General features: G+C 45.1%; 1 protein-coding gene and 1 pseudogene across 1 annotated transcript; both read left to right on the top strand.

Moving 5' to 3' along the window:
* The first annotated feature begins 4,935 nt into the window (after nucleotides 1-4,935).
* LOC122088576 (rac-like GTP-binding protein ARAC7) lies at nucleotides 4,936-8,252 on the top strand. The gene is made up of 8 exons (XM_042657886.1): nucleotides 4,936-5,322; nucleotides 5,737-5,824; nucleotides 5,924-6,033; nucleotides 6,579-6,642; nucleotides 6,744-6,808; nucleotides 6,913-6,978; nucleotides 7,126-7,232; nucleotides 8,004-8,252. The coding sequence occupies exons 1-8, from the start codon at nucleotides 5,224-5,226 to the stop codon at nucleotides 8,035-8,037; spliced, it is 633 nt and encodes a 210-aa protein (XP_042513820.1). The 5' UTR covers nucleotides 4,936-5,223; the 3' UTR covers nucleotides 8,038-8,252.
* A 2,978-nt stretch (nucleotides 8,253-11,230) lies between these two features.
* Nucleotides 11,231-23,446, top strand: LOC122087930 (annotated as a pseudogene).
* Nucleotides 23,447-23,749: the final 303 nt, after the last annotated feature.

Genomic DNA, 23,749 nt, shown 5'->3' with positions numbered 1-23,749 from the left:
TCTTTTAAATAAATATTATTGTTATTATATTATGGAAAGTTGTTTTTAGTTTGTGAGCATGGTCTACACCAATACTCCATGTGCCTATCTTTCTCCACAAACAAGGGATGGGGATTTTTTTCATCGGATCAAGGAGAGAGACATGTACTTGGGTAAGCTAGCATAGGCCACGCTCTTGGATAGAATTCTTTCCTCTACCCCAGACACAAGGAGCAGCGAAAAGAACACCCTACCCCCTGTTGTTTATATGCCTTCTTTAGCTGGTCTTTACATTGTCATAATGACTATGCGACCTGGTAGCGACCCCTAACCCTATCATGTATAATATATAAGGTCATTGGTTCAAGGCATGCTAGTTGGTGTAGAGCCAAAGAGGGAGGCTGGTAGCTAGTTGAGGGACTTGTAGCTAGGTTAGTCACTTAGATGTTAGAATTGACTGGTTATGGTGAGACTGCTACGTACCATGAGCTGATGACCACGAGCCATTAAAAATAAATAAATTAATAAATAAAACGATGAAAGTGAAATAGAAAGAAAGTTTTCGATTGGTAGTTGAGCACTAACTTTATCTAGTGGTGAGTGGTGATAGCTTCGGTTTGAAGAATCAATGTAGAAGGAAAAGAGGTTGTGGGATTGAACACTGTAACATGAAAGTGTGTGTGGATATATAGATGTGTGTATAAATAAATGGCCATTGACCTTACCACCATCATGTAGGCATGGTTTTAAGTATCGGTATATATCGTGCTGTATCGGTCGATATGTATTCGTATCGGTAGGCATCGGTATGATACATATCGATACGTTACAGGGAATTTTGGGCCTCTTTTTGTGTATCGGTGTATCATACGTATCGTATCATGTCGTACCATATCGGTACCGATACGTACGATACTCTACGATACGAACTTTTGAAAATCTGAAAATTCCCGAGAGTATCAATACGTATCGGTACGTATCGAAGGTATCGTGCAGTATCGAACCGTATCATACTGTATCGGTACGATACGGCTACTTAAGTGTGAATTTTTTGTTGTTTGAAACAAACACTTCACACTCTCACCAACAGTTTTCTAAATTTTTTATATGTTATGTAAAAACAAGTGTTTTACAACTTCCAAGAAAATTTTTTATTTTTCTCAAAAAAAAAATTTTTTTTATTTTTTTTACTTCGAAATTAATTTTTAAAAAAAAATCCCCAAATTTTTTTTTTTTTTTTTTAAGAAAATTTAGTTCATTCAACTCTTAAAAATAATGTCATAACTTATAATTACTAAATACATGATTTTAAATGAAACCCACATTTTTCCCCCCAAAAAAGTGAGAGTTTCAATTTTTTTTTTATTTCTCAAATCTACTCAAATATATTGGTCCACACTTTGTTGATTTTTTATATGTTCTTTAAAAACATTTAATCTACAACTTCTATAAAAAAATTTTAATTTTTCTACAATGAATGAGAGACCCACTACCATAAATATTTCGATTGGGGTAAATATTGTGCCTATATTCGACAAGTGCAGAATATCATCGTAGTTGATCCTATTGAAGAAGAAGGTCCTAGCCAAGGATTTGAACCATCACGACACTCTTCACGGCACTCATCACAGTGGCAATGGCAATGATGAAAGAAAAAACTGTAAGAAACTCAAACCTCATCATTTTGAACATTTTCAACTTAATATATTTGTCTATTAATACGATACCCTCTACTTAAGTATTTATGCATTCTACATGTTATATATAGCTTTTTTTAACTATTTTTTTAAAGCAAAAATGTATAAAAATGTGTTCCCTATCCATTTATGTGCGTATCTTTAGCGTATCTTAGCGTATCTCCGATACGATACGATACCCTCCGATACGTATCTTAATTTTGACCGATCGATACGGTGACCGATACCGATACTTTAATCCTTGCATGTAGGCTTGCTATTGACCACCTTGGGCTCAGTACGATAGAATTAATAAAAAAAAAAGCTGAAAAAAGAGTGGTGTAAGAGCTAGTGTTGGGAGTTGATATATATTCCATGAGTTAGGGAGTTGTTTATCAATATTTCCCAAAAGAAGAGAATGTCTGTTGATATGTACAAATTTTCATTTAGAATAAGAAGTTGTTTTTGTTTGTTCACGTACACTATTACAGATGAAGCGTGTGACTTATTTATTTATTTATTTATGTTTCATTACAATGAGAATCGAGATGTGAGAAACCTTAAGGTTGGTGGTTTCTTTGAGGAAGAAGTGCTTAATTTGAGGGGAATTTGTCTGGACAGGCCTCGAGGCCCAAAGGCATACACCTCCTCCAAGACGTTCCTTCAATGCTTAGGACCAATATAAACGTTTTTTAAGCCAACAAAAACACACTTTTTTAGAAACAAAACACCCCCACTCCCCTCTTATTTTATTTTATTTCTTTTATCTTATCATTTATGAGAGAGAGTGGATACTATATATGTGTGACTCAAACCATTATCCCTGTTTATTTCTGGGTAATCTAATAAAGAAATCTTTGATGGTTTTAGAGAGTTCAAAAAAATGGAGCCAAATGCAAGTAGAAATAAGAACAAAGGAAAAATTTACCCATGATTCCAGAGGGCAATTCTCTTCTTATATAAATTAATCTCAATTTTTTTTATATTATTTTGAAATATAAATGATAAAAGGACAATCATTGGTGTGGCATGTAGATTCCTTCTCAATTCGTATTGACAACACGAGAAATCTTCACTCTAAAAAAAATTGTTAACTTTCCCAAGAAGAGAAAATGCCAAATTGGCACAGCTATACATCAACTCTATCTAGTCTTATAGACTCCAATCTTCTCAAACGATAGAGAAAAATTATGTATAAATTGTTGTAGTATGTTTTTTCACATTTTCTCTTCTCTTCGTCACCCTTTTGACTGTGCATGTGCACGATAATGAGATTTCTATCGTCACGTGCATAAGTATATGCAAAGTATTATGCCATTATGTCCTTAATTATAATGTAAGGAGTTATTATAGGGAGAACTTATGTGGGTGAAAGAGTTATTCGAAGTTCCGTGATTAAGTAATCATGTGTGGAATATGGGAGGATTTATAGTAGTTATAGATAACTTTTTTTTTGGTAGAAAGTAGTTATAGGTAACTATTTCTTAATGTATTTATATAGTACAAAGTGGGAATAAAACATGGCAGAGATTTGAAACCCAATTAGTCTCTTCCAGGGTAAAGGTTAGCATCCTCCTAATTGTCCAAAATCTTTTATTTCTATTTCAACGCAAAAATCCTTTGTGGGGAGGCAGTGAGTGGCAATGAACAGCTAGGGCCCTCCCAACCGTTGGATCCTCATTACCAATCGCAAAGGATTTGAGTCTCCTACTCCTCCATCTAGAGTATCTCTATCACCTATATATGAATCGTGAGACAATCCTTTCGGTGAATCCATTGGTTTAAAATGAGTGGAAGATATCAATATATGGGTGGAGCATGTAGACACATCCCCCAAGCTAAGGTGGGCCATCACTATGGTGGCCCAGAGAGAGATTAGGCCTGAATTTTGGGGGGGGGGGGTGTGCTGTTGGAAGCCTGCCAGCATGTTGTGGGAAGGTGTCTCAAACATGAGACCATCCTCATGCCCTCCTGCCACAAGCAAAGCTACAAAAACGAGCAGAGCAAGCTGGGTGTCTGCAAAATCTTAATTATAAGGATAGTGGCTTACTGCCCAAGCCTTGAATCCTTTCTATCAACTTTAATATACAGTACTTTCTTTCTTTACTGGGGGCATTAACCAAAAGACAGAAAGTAGTAACCCGAGCCCAGAAAGAGCAGTTGCCGGGAGTTACTGGACTGCAACCTCCTTGCCAAAGAACCTTATAGTTCCCGTACTTGCATTACAGTTTCCTTTTCCCACTGAAGACTTTCATTTCAAGTCGGTGTAAAAGATTAAAAATTTAAAATGCCCTCCACCCATTAGTGGTGTAAATTTAAAGAAAAATTACATGATTATCTATTTTTGATTTTCTTTTACAAAACTATTCACTTAAATTTTCAGGTAACAAAAATACCCAAAATCAAGTTTAGGTTTATAAAATTATATATCCAAAGTTTCAGTAAACAAAAACACTCAAAATCATGTTTGGATTTATAAAGTTACCAAAAATAGTGATTATCCTTCATCTTTCACATAGAATAAGATATTTTGTTAACTGAAGCTTTGAGTGTGTAGTTTTGTAAATCCAAATTTAATTTTGGATTTTTTTAGCATAGGACATAGCCATTCTGGTCATTTTACGTTCCAAAATTAAATTTTGTTAACTGAAACTTTGATTGGGTAATTTTGTAAACTTAAATTTGAGTTTGGGTATTTTTGTTAACTGAAACATTGGATGGGTATTGGGTAGTTTTGTAAATTTAAACTTAATTTTAGGTATCTTATTAACTGAAACTTTAGATGAATAATTTTGGAAAAGAAAACGTGAAGGTGAATAATCATGTAATTTTCTCAAAATTTACCCCATAAAAAACAAAAAGCAAAGGGTTTGTCTTACAGGACATGGCCAGTCTGGTCATTTTACATTCCAACGGTCAAATTGAATTTAAAACACCCCCAAAAAAATTAGCCAAGAGAAACGGAAATGAAAAGCCACGTGCAGGAAACAAGCATGTGACCACACACGGTTCCACATGCGTGGGACCCACTCCGTGCGTGACATCACGCACTTTTTAAAGACAGTGGTGCTACAATAAGCATCCAAGAACTAATCAAAGGGAACTTGTATGGGTCTTCTTCTTCTATTAATATATAAAAGCTTAGTTGGATCCCAACAAAGGGGAAAAGGAAGAACAGAGTAGAATGCCGTTCGAAGAGTGGGTCCCAGCTCCAAGATTTCCACATGTTTCAAAAAATATTTCTGGTTAGATTTGAAATTTATTGAGAGGGACGAAAGCTGCAGTAAGACCCTTTGACTACGTATGCCACTCCTCTCCCTCTTCTGTCCCTTCTCTCTGTTTTTTACTATTTTTTATTTCTTCTTAAATATTTACTTGAACCCATTTGATATGAGAACCCCTCTAGTCTCTTTACTCTCTCAGTTTAAGCTCTCTGGCTTCTTCAATCTTTTATTCGAATTTGGAAAGCTAAGCTTCTGTTTCCACTAAAATAGCTACTAGATAAGTTTCATCTGCTTCTGCTGCAAAGAGCTACTGTAGAAGCTCTGCTGAAGTGCTAATCTTGAGGATGAGTGCTTCCAAGTTCATCAAGTGTGTCACTGTGGGAGATGGAGCTGTTGGGAAGACATGTATGCTCATCTGTTATACGAGCAACAAGTTCCCTACTGTAAGTTCCTTTATTAGTAGTGTTAACATGTCATTTATTTGGCTTTATTTTTTTAACTTAATCTTCTGTTCTTATTTCCTTTTTTGGGTGGGTTTTTAGTTTTGTTGATGGGTGTTCCTTTCCTGTCTATTGGTTCTCTGCCAAAAAAAAAATTTTGAGTAGGATTTCGCTTTTGTTCTTCATTATTTTCCATTTTCTTTGTTGAAATTTCATCCTTTATCATGTAAATAACCACATATTGTTTCAAATGGACCATAAGAAGTAAGGGTTCTCTTCAAAAATTTGAAAGTAGAATTTTTTTGGGGGGTTGGTGTTTCTTTAATTAACCAGGAAAAGGAATTCATTATTTCTGCCAAGTTGGTCAGGAAGAAGCTTAAAGTTTCCTCTCTCTCTAACATTTGTGTTTGTGGGCAGGATTACGTACCTACTGTTTTTGACAATTTCAGTGCTAATGTGGCTGTGGATGGGAACATTGTCAACTTGGGACTGTGGGATACAGCTGGTATTAATTTTTTGCTATCTGTTTCTTTCTAGTTTGCAGGCTACATCCTTTGCTGTTTCTCAAAGCGTTTGGTTTTTGGCAATGTTTTCTTATTTATAGGTCAAGAAGATTATAGCAGATTAAGGCCACTAAGTTACAGAGGAGCAGACATTTTTGTTTTGGCTTTCTCCTTGCTCAGCAGGGCAAGCTATGAAAATGTTCTCAAGAAGGTAGACAAACTTCACTGCTATTTCCTTTCCCCTTTTCAGCTTTCTTGCCTGTTCTTGTTTTAGCTTTGTCTTCTTTTCCTCTCTTTGGTTGTCTCTGAATATGGATTCCGTTGGAAAAAAGTGTGCAACTAAATAAATTCTACAAAGTATAGCAGGGTTTGAACTCCCCCACCCCCACCCCTTTTTTTTTACTAAAACAAAAATAATTTGATATTGATTCTGTGCCTGTGAACAAGTGGGTCCGCCATCCTTGTCCGAGTGCTTAGAGAATCATGGTAACCCTAGAAAGGCTATAGATTTGCACAGATATTGCATGGTCAAGTTGGCCAAGTGATAAGGACTGTCTTCTTAGCATTTCTCTCAAAGTTGAGCATTGATGACAGAAATTTCTATGCATCAATCTTTGTTAGACGATGACCTCAAGTGGAAGGTTTTGGTATTGGCAATTAGTTGCAATTTCATATACTATTTAATGACTGGGATAATTAGTTGCAATTTCATATACTATTTAATGACTGGGATTTGCTATGTAAAATTTTCACCAGTGGATGCCTGAACTTCGTCGATTTGCACCAAATGTTCCTATTATTCTTGTGGGGACAAAATTAGGTATGCATTGATCTGGTAACTATGCAATTAAATTAGAATTTTGTTTGTAATCAAAATTTATCTGTAATTATCAGAATTATTAACTTCTGTTTTTTCTTTAGATCTTCGCGATGACAGAGGATATCTGGCTGATCATATGGGCTCCGGTGCAATAACATCTGCTCAAGTGTATTTATTGCCTTCAATCCTTTTACCATATGGGATTTTCCATCTTATTTATCTTTCTGTCAACTGAAAAGAATCATTTTTTCTTTACTGTGTAATGTTTAGGGAGGGGAGCTAAGGAAACAAATTGGAGCTGCAGCTTATATCGAGTGTAGCTCTAAAACTCAACAGGTAGATAGATGATTTGGGAATATTGGAAATGTTTCTAATCTTACTCATTCTTTTTTACTTTTACTTCGTTTATTCCATTTCTAATTGAATTTGTTCTTGTATACAATTTTATTGCCTTGTAATGCTCTTTCGCTTTGGTTTGGACAGAATATCAAAGCTGTTTTTGATACTGCAATCAAAGTTGTGCTTCAGCCTCCAAGGAGGAAGGAGATAGCAAAGAAGAGGAAGCGTAGAAGTTATGGTTGCTCAATTGTGTAAGTTAATTTTGTTGAATTTTGTGATCCAACTAAAAGAAAGCATTTAATGCTATTAGCTGGTGGCTTATTTTATCTCATTAAATATTATGAATCCCATCAAAAACTACAAACGAATGGTCATGAATTTGTTGGTAGAGCTTAGTTGTTACTTTAAGGTAAATGAAGTACCTGTGGATGTGCACCAAACCAATCTGTGAAGCAGTAGATTTTAATGTATGTGATCCTGAGAGTGAGCATGCATGAACCAAGTAAGCTAAAGAACGAAGTCTGGTGCAAGCATAGTTGTCGCAGAATTTAGGTGACCCAAGGCGTTGAAGGGCCTGGATGTCAAGCTGACACCAACAAAAGGCGCCTAGATTACCAAGGTCACCCTTCCTGCAAAGGAGATGGCCTTGACAACTATGGGTGCTAGGGACTTCTGTGGATATAGAGGAAGGAAGGGAATACATGATATGGATAACTATGGTTTCTTAAGGGACATGGAGGAGATGGACCTCTCTCTATTGGTTGTGTGTGTATTGATGAATTTGGGTGAGGAGCTTGTTATGTTAGGGTTGCCTTGCTGGCTCCATTTTTAAATATATATATATATATATAACAGAAGCTCTGGATAATCAATTCAACACAGCCTTCACTCTTATATACTCCATCTATCCCCCTTTGCATATTGTGATTGTGGAGGGGATCCATTCATTTCAATTATCTCTTTGCATATTGTGACCACCGGGTATTGATTGCATTCTTTCTTTTATTGTCAATCTTTTGCAGGAGTTGCATCACTTGTGGAGGCTGTGCTGCGTAGGACACATGCAACAGGGGTTGTATTTGTAATGTGTAGTGCCAACCACTTTTTGGAATGTACTTATTGCATGTGTCTGTGAATTACGATTACCAACTTATGGGACAGAGGGAATTTTTTCGTTCTCTCAGGCCCCTTGGTATTGGTGGGAAACTCTTTTGATTTGTTATAGCTGTGAATTATGATTAGATTGCAAAATGAATGTGTGTGTTCCACAATTTCTTCTGTCAACATGAGATTTTGTGTGCAGAGATGAGATGGTGAAAAGTAAGCAAACTGAGTGTTCTTATCACAAATCACTAAATCATGGATATTCCTTTTTCATTAAGCCCTACAATTCTAGCGTGTAATTTAAAATTTTTCTTCATAAATATTTCATTCCTTCAATGAAGATATTGCAGCTACACCTGTGATTATGGTACAGTATATGATAGTCCTTTAACATAGCCTTTCAGAGGTTTGGAGAGGGACAATTTTTATCATCTAAAACCATGGCATTTAACTACCACCATTTCCAACAGACCTGTAAATAGCTATTGTTGAAAACAGAAGTAATCGCTGAAAATAATTCTCTTTTCCCTCTGAAATACATGAAACATGAATTATCAAGAAATGAGAAAAAGAACAATTAAATTATCAAAGAAAGGAAATAGCAAGAAAAATGCCTGAATTATTTGACATTTACCCAACATAGTAGTTGTGGGGAGGAGTTTCGAATTGGGCTAGGGGGATTCCTTTCCACCATACAAAGACATCCACAAAAGCATTGTGAGTTAGAATGACAAATTGAACAGCATGGACAAAAGACTAAGAGACATTTTTGAAAAACATTTGAACCATTTAAAATATGAAGAAAAAAGTTCCATTACTTGGGAAAGAGGTTGAGAAATGAAATGGAACTCAAATATTGACAAAATTGCCAGTTTAGTCCATAAGCTTTTATACAATGGGCATGCAGGTAAGGACCATGGTACGTCGTCAGCAGGTCTTGGGGTTGATTCCCACCTTCACATTGGGGGATTGGGTTGAGAGGGGGTGTATGAGGGGAGAGGCCGCAAATGTTGTAAGCAACAAAGAATAGCAAAATCAGCTGTCCGCGAGATGGAAAACCATGGTCTGTTGATAGAAGCCATCATATATACAGCTTGTAGGGAGATGTTTTTCCTAAAATGAACAGAAAATGCAAAAAGAATCACTTCTGCTTCACTCGTTTCTCTATTGTCCATATCTCTTCTATCTGCCCAAATGTGATGAAAGGTAGAAATGGCATCATAATAGCTGCAAGAACATATAAATAGATATGGAATATCAATTTCTACCTAAATGGAATATCATCAATTACACGTTTCCCCGCTAATTGAGTAGTATTATGAGCAATATGACCATATATCCATGAGGCTACGATATGTATTGATTAAGTACTAGTATGGTGTGAGCTGTTGCAGGAAGTTACTTCAAATGATTTGGTATTCCATGTTCAATCCAATTCAAACTATTGAGTTCAGAGAAGATAAAGCTACATAATCTATCTTGTAATGATTTGGAATTCAAGTTTTGGCTCTTAGAAATCAGAACCACGCCGAAATGGACTACTGGAGAATGAAATCAAATGCCAAGTTCACTAGGAGGTTCCAATGTTAATACACAGAATATTCAAGAATGAGAAGAAGAAGAAGAATGAGAGTGACAACATAAATAAACCAATTCTCAACATCTTTTACCATTTATATGGTACTCATGACAATCAAATAATCCTGTAGTCCAAGGATATGACTCAGATTCATTTAAGTAGGGTGACTTGATGGCCACTTGGGTCTCTGGGTCCTAACCCCTTTCTTACTCTGCTCTCATCCAATTCATCTTCTAACAAGACTTTGAAAATTCAGACTACTGGGGCATGCTGAATGAAAGAACTACAGTTTCAGACAAAACTGAGATAACATTTCTGATGATATATTTGAGTCAGTTTTAGAAATTCCCTTCCCTAGAGAGTTACACCCACAACATGAGAATAGTGCTCAAAATTTAAACACTTCAGGTGAGGTCATGGGAAACTTCCATATGCATTGAATGAAAGAAAAATGATCAATTTTGTGAAAATCCTAACAGTGAAAAAAGATCTGGCAGTGTTTTTGATGTGGGTCTTGGAGTTAATCAGAAGGACAGAGATCAATGCCCTGTAGATCTGACATTCGGTTAGTCTCAAGTTCTGATATCAGGTTCTCTTCTAAATCTGGTTTTTTTTTTTCACATGATTCTAGTTTTCTAATGAGCTTTTGAACCTAAATCCAAAAATATGAATTGAAACTCATCCAGTATCATGCATAGCTATTTAAATTTTATTTTCTTTTCTTGTTATGTCAACCAATCACCAAGATTTCTTTTCTTTTCTTTTCTTTTCTTTTCTTTTCTTGTCAATCAAACACCTGTGAAATCTTTATTTTTTCTTTTCTTTTCTTTTCTTCTCTTTTCTTCTCTTTTCTTTTATTTTCTAGATTCTTTTTTCTTTTCTTTTCTTTTCTATGCTACCAAACATAGCCTTAGAGTTTTGCATCCTGTAGAACAATAATTTGAAGAATTTTTTTATTTTTTTTAGATTAATAATTTTTCCCCTTCTCTATCGATCTTTTGATCTGTGTCCCTTTCAGACCTGAAGGAAATCACGCGTAGACTGGGAACGATGGGCTGTTTCAATCAAATTTGGATCTGGGTATTGCTTTGCTGCTTTATCTTCCCATCCGAAGATGGTTTCCATCTCCCGGGTAGTGAAAGTGAACTCTCTTACTTTGATTGATGCTGAGGTGCCCTTCAACTATTACAGTCTATCCTTTTGTAAACCTCAAGAGGGCGTGAAGGAGAGCCGAGAAAACCTTACGGAGATAGGATCGAGAATTCGCCTCTCAGGTTTAAGACGAACATCAATGAAACCGAGATATTTCTCTGCTAAACTGGTTCCTTATCAGCCGACGACTTCAGCGTTTTGGCGAAGAGGATCGATGAGATGTATGAGGTGAATCTGATCCTCGAAGACCTCCTTGCGATTCGTTACGCGAAGAAAAATGGTGACCTCATCCGATTGACTGGTTACCCCGTCGGTATGAGGGTTCAGGACGTTGACTTCGCGTTCAACCATTTGAAGTTCACGGTTTGGGTTCACAAGTATAACGAAACCAATATGGCCCGAGTGATGGGCACTGGTGACACTGGTGAGTTGATCCCTACATTGGAGAAGTCTGAATAAGGTGTGCCTGGTTACATGGTTGTGGGATTTGAGGTGGTTCCGTGAAGTTTCCAGCACGATGCAGAAGTGGTAAAGATATTGAAGATGTATGAAAAATACCCATCTCCTATTCGCTGCGATCCCTACACTGTGGCAATGGCTGTCAAGCAAGGTCAGCCAATGGCCTTCACCTATGAGGTGAACTTTGTGGAGAGTAATATCAAGTGGCCATCGAGATGGGATGTGATACAACCAAATTGATCTCTCAGTGGGGAAAGGACACGTGTTGCCCCCGGGACACGTGTCGCCCACCAGATAAGGATTCTAAGGACTCAATCATGCTCGATCACGTCGTTTGCATGAGGGGAATATTCCCCACAAGAAGGACGGCCGTATTCTAGAAGGATAGAGGGAAAAACAAGGAAAAACCCTAAACCCGAGGAACCATATAAGGGGGCCGAGAAGAAGGAAGAAGGTAAGCATTCAGACCCTTACCATTACTCCCTTACTGAAAACTGTGCGGCCGACTCTAACTTGAGCGTCGGAGGACTAACCCCGGACAAAGCTCCGGGCCTCTGCCGTCTGTGCTTGTGCAGGACCAACTTGGGGTTTTTGGCAGCAACAGATTGGCGCCATATGTGAGAACGACAGTAATGGTGGGGAGAACCTACAACCGCAAGAGGACAAGAGCAGCGTCCAACATGGACATGGGGGAAGAACCTTCAGGGGGGCTTCCTCCCTCGGCGGAGATAGGACGAGAAAAGGGCAATGACGATCAGGAAGTATCCGTAAGGTACCAACGTTCGGCTGGATACTCAGTACGTGAAGACAGTGATCATCAGCCTCCTACAGTGCAGGAGTACGTGACAAGGGAGTAATTCGAAGCCCTCCAGGAAAAATATGACCGGATGGCCGAGACTATGAGGGAGGTCTCCAAAGCTGTCTCTCAGAAGACCGACGGAGCACCCCCAGGCCCCCACGTCCAGTTTGAGAGGGCTCGAGATGAAGACCAGAGCAGTACAGGATCGACAAGGGCCGGTTGTAACCCTCGAAACCGTGCGAGGAGGGAGAGTCCCGCACCCCGAGGCAAGACACAACGCACCACCAGAGACCCACATGGGGATCCACACAAAGGAGACAAACAGAGGCCTGAGGACTCGGGATTAAAGCAGATGATCCTAGACCTGAAGGATGAGATCAAGAAGGTGGCAGAAAATCAGACGGGAACTCGCGAGCCGGACCTCACTAATGACACGGCTCTAGCTGACGAGGTCATGAGGGACCCGCTCCCGGTTGGCTTTCGCCTACCCATGTATGACACTTATAACGGGTCGGGGGACCCCGTCGATCACCTGGAAGACTTCAAGGCCGCCATGCAGTTCCATCGGGTCTCGGAAAACATCATGTGTTGTGCCCTGCCATTGACGTTCAGAGGAGCGGCGAGGCTATGGTACTACCGTCTCCCGATGAAGTCGATCCACAGCTTCAGCGACCTAAGTTACTTCTTCGTGAAGGGATTCTCTAGTAGGCAGCCCCTTCAGAAGACTACGTTGAACTTGACCAACGTCAAGCAACAAGAAGGGGAATCGCTGCGGAACTACATGAAGCGATTCCAACAATAGAGATGATCACAATCAGAGGCCTAGACCCGAAGGAAGAGTTCACGGCCCTGTTAGGAGGCGTCAAGGATAAGGAGTTGAAGAGGTCCCTAGCAAAGCATACACCTAGGAATCTGACCGAGCTGAGAGCATGATGCGATAAGTACATCCAGATGGAAGAAACCCTCCAAGACGATTAAGAAGCCAAAAGGAAGGTGGTAAGAAAGAGGCTCTCAAGGGCTGACGATAAACCCTCCGAAGAAGGCAAAAGACGAAAGTTTGAGCGCGGTCGGGCCCCCAGTCCACCAAGGAAGTTTGAGAAGTACGCACCCCTGAACCGAAGGCGAACAGAGGTACTAATGCAGATAAAGGATTCCCTGGATGCCAGGGCCATGAAGTGGCCAGGAAAGATGGGGCGACACCCCGAGAGACGCAACATGGACAGATATTGCCACTTCCACAGAGACCATGGCCACGATACCGAAGACTGTTGGCACCTCAAGGGGGAGATAGAAGGGATGATCCGAAGGGGATATCTAGGCCAATTTGTAGACCACGAAAAGGAGGATGCCCCAGATGGTAATGGCAGGAGGGATAACCGTCGGAGAGATGGCGGAGGTCGCTATGAGAGAATGGGGCTCGCCCGTAGAGGCAATCAGGAGTGGCGAAGGGACCAGACACCCGAGGAAGCTGAGCGTCGCCCCTGAGATGAGAATAAGAGCCCAACTAGAGTTATAGCGACCATCTTTGGAGGCCCAGCCACTAGAGAGAGTTCAGTCTCTGCCAGGAAAGTGAAGGCCTACGCAAGAAGCGTACATATGGCGGAATGGCCGAACAAGAAGGCGAAGACGGGGACGGTTATCTCCTTCTCAGATGATGATCTGGAAGGGGTACATACTCCGCATGACGATGCCCTGGTTATCACCATGACCATAGCGGATTGCAAAGTGAAGAGGATCCTAGTGGATAACGGCAGTTCAGCTAATATCCTGTTCTTTGAAGCTTTCTGGAAGATGGGCCTAGACGAGGGAAAGTTAAAGAAGGTCGAACACCCGTTGCAGGGATTCTCCGGCGTCCCAGTGAAGGTGGAAGGGTCGATCGAGTTGCCGGTAAGAGCTGGCACCGGAGATCGCCAAGCGACGGTCATGATCAACTTCCTGGTGGTGGGCATTACATCGGCATACAATGTCATACTAGGAAGGGTTGGATTGAACCTACTAAAGGCTGTCGTCTCCACTCCCCATCTCAAGATGAAATTCCTAACCAAGAATGGTGTCGGGGAGTGTCGGGGCGATCAGGAGGCATCCCGGAGGTGTTACGCCACTACCTTATGGGGAAAAGAAAAAGCGGGCGAGGCGCTCCCAATAGAGGATCTACGCGATGATGCCAGTTATCAACGGGGGGAGCCGGCCGAAGATTTGGTGCAAGTTGAAGCTAAAGAGGGGGATGACGCTCGGCAATTTCAGATTGGGGCTACCATGCCAAGGTTGCAGCGAGAAAGACTCGTCTCATTCCTACGGAACAACGCTGACGTCTTCGCTTGGTCCGCTTCGGATATGCCCTAGATAGATCAAGAGGTGATAGAACATCATCTGAATGTTAGCCCAATGAAGAAGCCGGTGCAGCAGAAGAAGAGGACTTTTGCCCCCGAAAGGCAGCAGAAAATAGACGAGGAAGTGGAGAAGCTGCTAAAGGCCCAGTTCATCCGCGAGATCCAGTACCTGGATTGGATATCCAACGTGGTAATGGTCCCGAAGGAAAACGGGAAGTGGAGGATCTGCATCGACTTCACCGACCTGAATAAGGCCTGCCCGAATGACGCATACCCCCTACCGAAGATAGACCTCCTCATCGACGCCACGACGGGATACGAGGCGCTGAGCTTCATGGATGCATACTCGAGGTACAATCAAATCAAAATGTCCGAGGTCAATGTCCCGAAAACATCCTTCATAACCGAGGGTGGGCTGTACTGCTATAAGGTCATGCCTTTCGAGCTAAAAAACGCAGGGGCCACCTATCAAAGGTTGGTGAATAAAATCTTCAAAAGGATGATCGGCAAAACCATGGAGGTATATGTGGATGATATGCTCATAGAAAGCCTGAAGGCGGAACAACACATCCAAGACTTGGAAGTGGCGTTCCAGGTGCTGAGACGGTACGACATGAAGTTGAACCCAGCAAAATGCGCATTCGGAGTAGCCTCGGGAAAGTTCCTCGGCTTCATCATCTCGGAGAGAGGAATTGAAGCCAACCCGGTCAAAATACAAGCCATTCGGGACATGAGGTCACCCCAGAACGTGAAGCAAGTCCAGGAGCTAACGAGTCGGGTCGCCACCCTCGGGCGATTCATGTCTCGGTCTGCAGATAGATGCCTCCCCTTCTTCAAAGCACTGAAAGGGACCAAAAAGTTCGAATGGACGGAGGAGGGCGAAAAATCTTTTGAACAATTGAAGGAGTACTTGGCCGCACCCCCGCTGCTGACGAAGCCGAACACCGGGGATACCTTGCAGATATACCTTGCTGTATCGGCAGTGGCGGTAAGCGCCGTACTGACGAAGGAAGAAGGAAGGCAACAGTGGCCAATATACTATGTCAGCCGAACCCTTCTAGATGCTGAAACAAGATACAGAAAGGCAAAGAAAGTGGCGTATGCCCTGGTGATAGCGGCAAGAAAGCTGAGACCATATTTTCAATCACATACGGTATGCGTACTCACCGACCAGCCCCTGAAGAAGATACTGCAGCGGCCGGATATGTCCGGTTGCCTAGTAAATTAGGCCATAGAGTTGGGAGAATTCGACATCCAGTACAAACCGAGAACCGTAATTAAAGCACAGGCCCTCGCGGACTTCATAGTCGAGATGACACTCCCCGACGACCCCCAGGAGTTTGCCGAGGACCGAGGAGAAGAGCCTTGGACGTTGTACGTGGATGGGGCTTCCAACAGCTCAGGAAGCGGCGCAGGAATCATGTTGGTCAGCCCCGAGGGTTTCAAAATAGAATACGCCCTACGCTTTGACTTCGACGCCTCCAACAACGAAGCAGAATACGAACCATTAATAGTCGGAATTAATCTGGCTCGGGCTTTGATGGTAAAGGAGCTGGTAGTGCATAGCGACTCCCAGCTCATGGTACGACAGATGAATGGAGACTATGAGGCCAAAGAACAAAGGATGGCCAAATACTTGAAGACGGTGCGAGACAGGGTAGCGGCTTTCAAGGAATTTGAGGTAAGGCAAGTGTCACGAGAAGAGAATGCTAGTGCAGACGCACTGTCACAGTTGGCCAGCTCCGACTTCGCAGATCTTGGACGATCGATGTATTTTGAAGTGCTACCACAGCCAAACATCGAAAAACCCCGAGAGGTATTACCTGTAGGTGAAAACGGCCAAAGCTGGATGGATGCCATAACTGAATACCTCAAAGAAGGAAAGCTCCCAGAGAATAGGGACGAGGCAAGAAAAATAAGAATGAGGTCAGCGCGCTTCTTCCTGAAGGACGAGACACTATATAAGATAGGGTTCACCTTGCCATACCTCAAGTGTCTGGATTCCACCGACGGCGAGTACGCACTCCGAGAGGTGCATGAAGGGATATATGGCCGACACCTAGGAGCTCGGGCCTTGGCACATAAAGTGCTAAGGCAGGGCCTGTACTGGCCGACAATGAGGAAGGCCGCAGAGTCACTAGTCAGGAAGTGCGTCAAGTGCCAGATGTTCGCCCCCGTGCCTAGGCTACACTCTACCGAGCTCTCATCCTTATCGAGCCCAGTACCATTTGCCGTGTGGGGAATCGACATCTTAGGCCCATTCCCCCTGGCCATGAGACAAAGGAAGTTTGCCGTGGTGGCAGTCGACTACTTCACGAAGTGGACAGAAGCCAAAGCCCTAGCGACGATCACCGAAAAGAACATAAGGGACTTCTTCCAAAGGGCGGTAGTCTATAGATTTGGAATCCCCCGGGTTGTGGTGACGGACAATGGAACTCAGTTTGGTAATCCGACCTTCGGCTCGTTCTGTGAGGCCCTCGGCATCGACCACAGGAAAACCTCCGTCGGTTATCCACCGACCAACGGGCAGACAGAGGTAACCAACCGTACACTACTTTAAGGAATAAAAAAGAGACTAGATAATGCCAAAGGACTATGGGCAGACGAGTTGCACCACATCCTCTGGGCTTACCGCACTACTGAGAGATTAGCCACCGGAGAAACACCCTTCATGTTAACATACGGCACTGAAGCTGTACTTCCAGTGGAGATAGGGGCCATTACCCATCGGATTCAGTACTACAATGAAGACGAAAACGATGGAGGGCTCCGAGCGAATCTAGACCTCTTGGCAGAAACCAGAGACACTTCGCAAGAAAAGACCGCCGCTTACCAACAGAGGGTCCCGAGGCACTACAACACCAAAGTTCGAAAGAACGAATTCAGGAAGGGTGACCTCGTCCTCAAAAGGGCAGAAGTATCGGACCCGAGACATCAAGGGAAGCTAGATCCAAATTGGGAAGGGCCCTACAAAGTCTCGAGGGTAATACGACCAGGGTCCGATCACCTGGAGACTACGGGGGGAGGAAGGGTACCCCGATCGTGGAACTCTCAGAACTTAAGAAAATCCCATCAATAGTGAAGTGGCGAGCACGCACACTTGTCTTTTGTAGTTTTTTACAATTTTCGCTCTTATGCACTTTTAAGTTGTAATTCCTCATCCTGAACTCAGGAAGATTTTATTCATGGATAATACGAAAGCTGGTTTACGGCAATTGAGAGGAATTCTCCTGTCTGATGACCTTTAACTCTACTGAACGGTTACGGCCGAAGGTCTTCACCTCGGTCGGGCGCCCAGACAGGCCGAGACGAGCTGGTCGAAGGTCCTCACCTCAGTCGGAGTCTCGGGCAAAGGTCGAGCCGAATTGGCTGATGGTGTTCGCCTTGGTTATGGGGCTCAGGCAGAGAACAAGCTTTGTAGGGCTAGCATCCACTCCTCGACCGAGGCACGGGCAAGGTTGGGCCGACCTGACTAAGGGTCCCACCATCGGCCTGTGACCCAACCCCAGAGCTGAAGGAACTTGACCAAAGGCAATCGACTGTCGAGAGCGACGACTGTCGAAGGGTCAGCCCTCGGCTAGATCTCTGATCCATGCCAGTCTAACAGACCCTTCGGCTGGAGCCGAGGGAGAACACTTGGTGAAAACCGCTTGGTATTCGTAGGGTCGGCCCTCGGCTAGATCTCGGATCCATGCCGGTCTAACAGACCCTTCGACTGGAGCCGAGGGAGAACACTTAGTGAAAACCGCTTGGTATTCGTAGGGTTGGCCCTCGGCTAGATCTCGGATCCATGTCGGTCTAACAGACCCTTCGGCTGGAGCCGAGGGAGAACACTTGGTGAAAACCGCTTGGTATTTGTAGGGTCGGCCCTCGGCTAGATCTCGGATTCATGCCAGTCTAACAGACCCTTCAGCTAGAGCTGAGGAGGGACACTTGGTGAAAACCACTTAGTACTTGCTCCAGGTCCCTCAAGTCCAGTCCTCGGACTCAGGAAACCTATCGGATAAGCCGAGGGGGCAGGACCGAGCCGTGCTCAAGTAGGAAGGCGGACCCTAAGGTAGGCAACGAAGGGTTTCGGCCTCTTCGCACCTAGCTACGGACTAAAGACTACCTTACTCAAGGACACAGAAGGCGAGAAAAATGAAAGTTGGGGGCAAAAAGAGTTCATTCATTCATTCATAAGGCCCGAAGGCCAAGATTACAAGACGAAGGCCCGAAGGCCGTAGCTACAGACGAAGGCCCGAAGGTCGTAGTTACATACGAAGGCTGAAGGCCAAGATTACAAGAAGCCCGAAGGCTGATAACAAAAAAAGAAAAGGGGGTTGTCTGAGCTGAGACCCGGGGTGACCTCAAGGGGCGTCCGTCGGGTTCGCGACCTCTTCTTCGGCTTGGAGGGTCTCTTAATCCGAACCTCCGTGGCCGGGAGTCAGAGGGACCTCTCGGTGCAGCTGAACCTCACCCTTCTCGCTGCAGCCTCCGTCGTCGGCATCGGCAACCTCGGTGGCTGATGGGGCCACCTCAACATCGTCCTCCTCTAAGATGAGCCCGCTGTCCTCGAAGGAGACCCCGGGGTAACGCTCGAGGACCCAGTCTCGGACCTCGGTAGCGCCCATTGTGAACCCCGGGGCGATGGCGTGCTTTACCTCCTCCCTGAAGTCCTCGGAGGATCGATACTCCTCGACCCCTCGGGCCTCGGCTTCCTGAATTAGAGCCTTCATCTGCGACTTCAGCTCCGGGAGCTTCCGATCGCATTCTCAGCATGCGAAGACGAGGTCCTTCTCCAAGTGCTCCACCTTCTCGAGGAGGATCGAGCACTCGTTCTCCAGGGCGGCCTTCTCTCGCTCAACGACCTCGAGGTCTCGGCATATAGCTTCGGCCCGAGCCGCCAGTTGACCCATCTGATTTTGTGTCTACATAAAACACCGAAGGTCACAATGCTAAGACAAAAAAAAAAAGAAGAGGGTAAGGGGACCGAAGCTTACCCCGGCCATGAAGATGCAAGCATTCGTGATCATGGCCGTTGTCCCTTCCTTCTGAGCCTCGGCGGCGTCTCGGGGACGACTCCCCTTCATCACCAGCTCACGAGAAACTCGCTCGAAAGCCAGCGTGTCGTCCTCTTTTACCGACCATTGAGGGACAAGCCCCACTTCAGCCCTCACGGTCGTCACCCTCGGGCCTCTGGAGGCCGCGACGGGGGAGGGGTCTTCCGAAGGCCCGTCACGGCTCAGAGCAGCGAGAGCCTGGACTGCCTCGGCACTCGGCCCCTCGACTTTGGACCTCTTCTTCGGGGTCTCGAAGGATGGCCCCTTCTTCTCCTTCCGCTTCGGCCTCGGTTGTTGTTGGGCGTCCCTCGCCTTGGCCTCCTTGATCTGTTCTTGCCTTGCCGTCGCGGTAGCCCTAGCCTCGGCCCTGGAGACTTACACTACAAAAAGAAACGATGGGAGTCAGTACGAAGCACCGACACCCAAAGGAAGCAAACGGAGGCTAGCCTAACTCACCCGGGCTAAGCCCGAATATGAAGAGTATGGCGTCGGACTTGAGGCAGTCAGCCTCGACTGGAGGATAGTCTTCTTGCCGCCTTGCCATCGCCAACGACTCCACGTCTGCCCCGAATAGGGCAGGGGCAGAGTTCACCTCTCTAAAGGTCCGGGATATCCCAAATAGTTCTGAAGGGCACCCCCTCGGACGATCTCACAAAGAAAAACTTCTCCTTCCACCCGTGGATGGAAGTCGGGTAACCCTTTAGAAGCCGAAGGTCCTTTCGGGGGCAAAAGTAATACCAACCCGAAAGCCCCTTGTAGGCCTGAAGGAGAAAGCAGTTAATGAAGAGGGGGAGGGAGAGAGGCCTCTGGTGCCTTACGAAGAAGACGACGAAGCTGAGCACTTGTCGCCACCTGTTCGGCGTCAGCTGGGTCGGACATACCCCATAGTGCCGAAACACTCGGGTGAAGAAGGGGTGGAGGGGCAGCGGAAGGCCAGCCTTGAACGCCTCCTTGTACAAGCATAGCTCCTCGGAGTTCCGATAGCTGGCTCGGTCGGATGGTCTAGGCAGACAGAGCTCGAAAGCGTCCGAGACACCAAAGGAGGCCCTCAGCTCCTCCAGTTCTGGCTCGTCCATCGTGGATACGATGTTGAAAGCCTCCACTTCTAAGGGCTCCTGGGTCTGAGCTCGGGAATCGAGCACCCTCTCCCTGAATCCTGCACCGTTGGAGCCACCCTCGGACCCAGACGGCGAGGCCACGGACGATGAGTCTCGGGAAGAAGGAGAGTCAGTGGAATCCGAGGACATCCCTCGGACCTCCCCTAGACTCCTATGCCTACGGTTTGGCGTCATCCTCTCGGAGGATGATGGGCTGTAGCCCGACGAGGAAGACATTAACTTACTTTTTGGGTGTCGCTAAACTAAGGGAAATCAAGACGAAGACGAGCTCTTCAAAAGGAACACCGAGGCCGAAGGTAAGCTCTCCGAAGGAAAAAAGAAAAGTGCCCCACAAATGGCCCCCCACACTATATAGATGGGGAGAAAGACGGTACGACTACCCGAGCATTAATGGTGCCGCCACGTCAGAGTACGAACCCTCGAGGTTTGCGCCCTAACGGACCTGACAGAAGGTCCCCCTCTCGGTTGGGAGTTCGGCCAAAGCCGAACGGACCTGACCGAGGGTCCCCCTCTCGGTTGGGAGTTCGGCCAAAGCTGAACGGACCTAACCGAGGGTTCCCCTCTCGGTTGGGAGCTCGGCCAAAGCCGAACGGACCTGACCGAGGGTCCCCCTCTCGGTTGGGAGTTCGTCCAAAGCCGAACAGACCTGACCGAGGGTCCCCCTCTCGGTTGGGAGCTCGGCCAAAGCCAAACGGACCTGAACGAGGGTCCCCCTCTCGGTTGGGAGTTCGGCTAAAGCCGAACAGACCTGATCGAGGGTCCCCCTCTCGGTTGGGAGTTCGGCCAAAGCCAAACGGACCTGACCGAGGGTCCTCACCTCGGATTGGGAGTTCGGCCAAAGCCGAACGGACCCGACCGAGGGTCCCCCTCTCGGTTGGGAGTTCGGCCAAAGCCGAACGGACCTGACCGAGGGTCCCCCTCTCGATTGGGAGTTCGGCCAAAGCCGAACGGACCTGACCGAGGGTCCTCACCTCGGATTGGGAGTTCGGCCAAAGCCGAACGGACCTAACCGAGGGTCCCCCTCGTGGTTGGAAGTTCGGCCAAAGCCGAACGGACCTGACCGAGGGTCCTCACCTCGGCTGGGGGCTCAGAGTAAGGCCGAGCCGAGCCGGCCGAAGGTCTTTACCTCGGCTAACCGCAGGCCTCGGTCGCAAGCAAGGCTAAGGCCGAAGGAATAAGGCCAAAAAAACAAAAAGAGGAAAAAAGGAAGTGATGAAGAAAAGAGCTGTGATTGCGAAGAATTTGGTTACTCCCACAGGAAGAGACTCCTAGTGGGAGTAAGGGGGCTCCTGATACAGCCAAATCGATCTCTCAGTGGGGAAAGGACACGTGTTGCCCCCAGGTCACGTGTCGCCCACCAGATAAGGATCCTGATACAGCCAAATTGATCTCTCAGTGGGGAAAGGACACGTGTCGCCCCCGGGACACGTGTCGCCCACCAGATAAGGATTCCAAGGACTCAATCACACTCGATCACGTCGTTTGCATGAGGGGAATATTCACCACAAGAAGGACGGCCGTATTGGAGAAGGATAGAGGGAAAGGCAAGGAAAAACCCTAGACCCGAGGAACCATATAAGGGGGTCGAGAAGAAGGAAGAAGGTAAGCATTCAGACCCTCACCATTACTCCCTTACTGAAAACTGTGCGGCCAACCCTAACTTGAGCATCGGAGGACTAACCCCGGACAAAGCTCCAGGCCTCTGCCGTCTATGCTTGTGCAGGACCAACTCGGGGTTTTTGGTAGCAACAGGATGCATATTTGAAGATGGAGGGAGCTAAGGTCCACTGGTTCTCGATTCTCATCTCTCTAAATGAGATCACTTTCCTTGCTGGTATTGTGCTCGTTATATTCTTGAGGACTGTTTGGCGAGCCCTTACTTGCTACGGGCAGCTCGACAAGGAAGCACGGGCCCAGATAAACGAGGAGCTATCTGGGTGGAAGCTTGTTGTGGGAGATGTCTTCAGGACTCCAAACAATCCAGCACTCTTGTGTATAATGGCAGGTGATGGTGTTCAGATTCTGGGAATGGGAGTTGTATCTTGTTTGCTGCGCTTGGTTTCATGTCTCCTGTTTCTCCTGGAAGCCTCCTCACTGGTATGCTGCTGTTCTACATGTTCCTTGGAATTGTGGCTGGTTATGTAGCGGTGTGGCTTTGGAGAACAATCAACTGTAATGATAACATGGGATGGATTTCAATAGCATGGAAGTCTGCCTGCTTCTTCCCTGGTATCGCCTTCCTGATTCTCGCCAGTCTGAATTTCCTTCTGTGGGGTAGCCACAGTCCTAACGCAATTCCATTTTCCATTTTTGTTGTTTTGATTTTGCTTTGGTTTTGCATCTCTGTGCCTCTTTCTCTTGTGGGTGGATATCTTGGGGCTAAGGCCTCACATTGAGTACCCAATTCGGACTAATCGGATCCCTCGTGAAGTCCCAGTTCAAAAATACCCTTCTTGGTTGTTGGTGATTGGAGCAGGGACTCTTTGCCTTTTGGGACCCTCTACATTGAGTTCTCCTTCATACTGTTGATGGGCCGTGCCTATTATGTTTTTGGATTCTTGTTCATCGTACTAATCCTTCTTGTGGTAGTATGTGCTGAAGTGTCCCTCGTCCTCACTTACATCCACCTTTGTGTGGAGGACTGGAGGTGGTGGTGGAAATCCTTCTTTGCATCCGGTACAGTTGCATTTTACATTTTCTTGTACTCCATCAACTATCTCATTTTCGATTGCAGAAATCTGATCGGACCTGTCTTGGCTACTATTTACCTGGGTTACTCACTCTTCATGGGTATAGCAATCATGCTTGCCACGGACACAGTTGGGTTCCTTTCTTCCTTCTGGTTTGTGCATTACCTGTTTTCTTCAGTGAAACTAGATTGAACCTCCCAACCTCAGGAAATGTCCTTTCCAAAATATTCGCAGAGATACACCAGAAAATAGAAGAAAGGGTGCACCTTGAACTTCTTGTCAACCTGTCCTGAATTTACTCTGTTCTTAAACTTGGTAAAGGTTGATATAGCCACATCTAGTTTTGATCAATTCCCTGGTAGTTGGTTGCTACATGATGCTGTTCTTCCATTTAATTTCAGCGATAGAGAACACCTTCAACTAACTATATAATTGAGTAATGACAGTAGGATGATTCCCTCCCCCTGGCCTTGGACGATGATGAGCTGCTGTACA

This window comes from Macadamia integrifolia, chromosome 9, assembly GCF_013358625.1.
Source record: "Macadamia integrifolia cultivar HAES 741 chromosome 9, SCU_Mint_v3, whole genome shotgun sequence".
Classification (NCBI taxonomy): domain Eukaryota; kingdom Viridiplantae; phylum Streptophyta; class Magnoliopsida; order Proteales; family Proteaceae; genus Macadamia; species Macadamia integrifolia.
This window is presented reverse-complemented; position numbering and strand designations above follow the sequence as displayed.

Bases quoted from the DNA above. Each gene is read 5' to 3' on its own strand.
- LOC122088576 (XM_042657886.1), top strand. From the start codon at position 5,224: ATGAGTGCTTCCAAGTTCATCAAGTGTGTCACTGTGGGAGATGGAGCT. The intron at 5,323-5,736 runs GTAAGTTCCTTT...GTTTGTGGGCAG, and splicing joins CGAGCAACAAGTTCCCTACT to GATTACGTACCTACTGTTTT. The intron at 6,979-7,125 runs GTAGATAGATGA...TGGTTTGGACAG, and splicing joins GTAGCTCTAAAACTCAACAG to AATATCAAAGCTGTTTTTGA.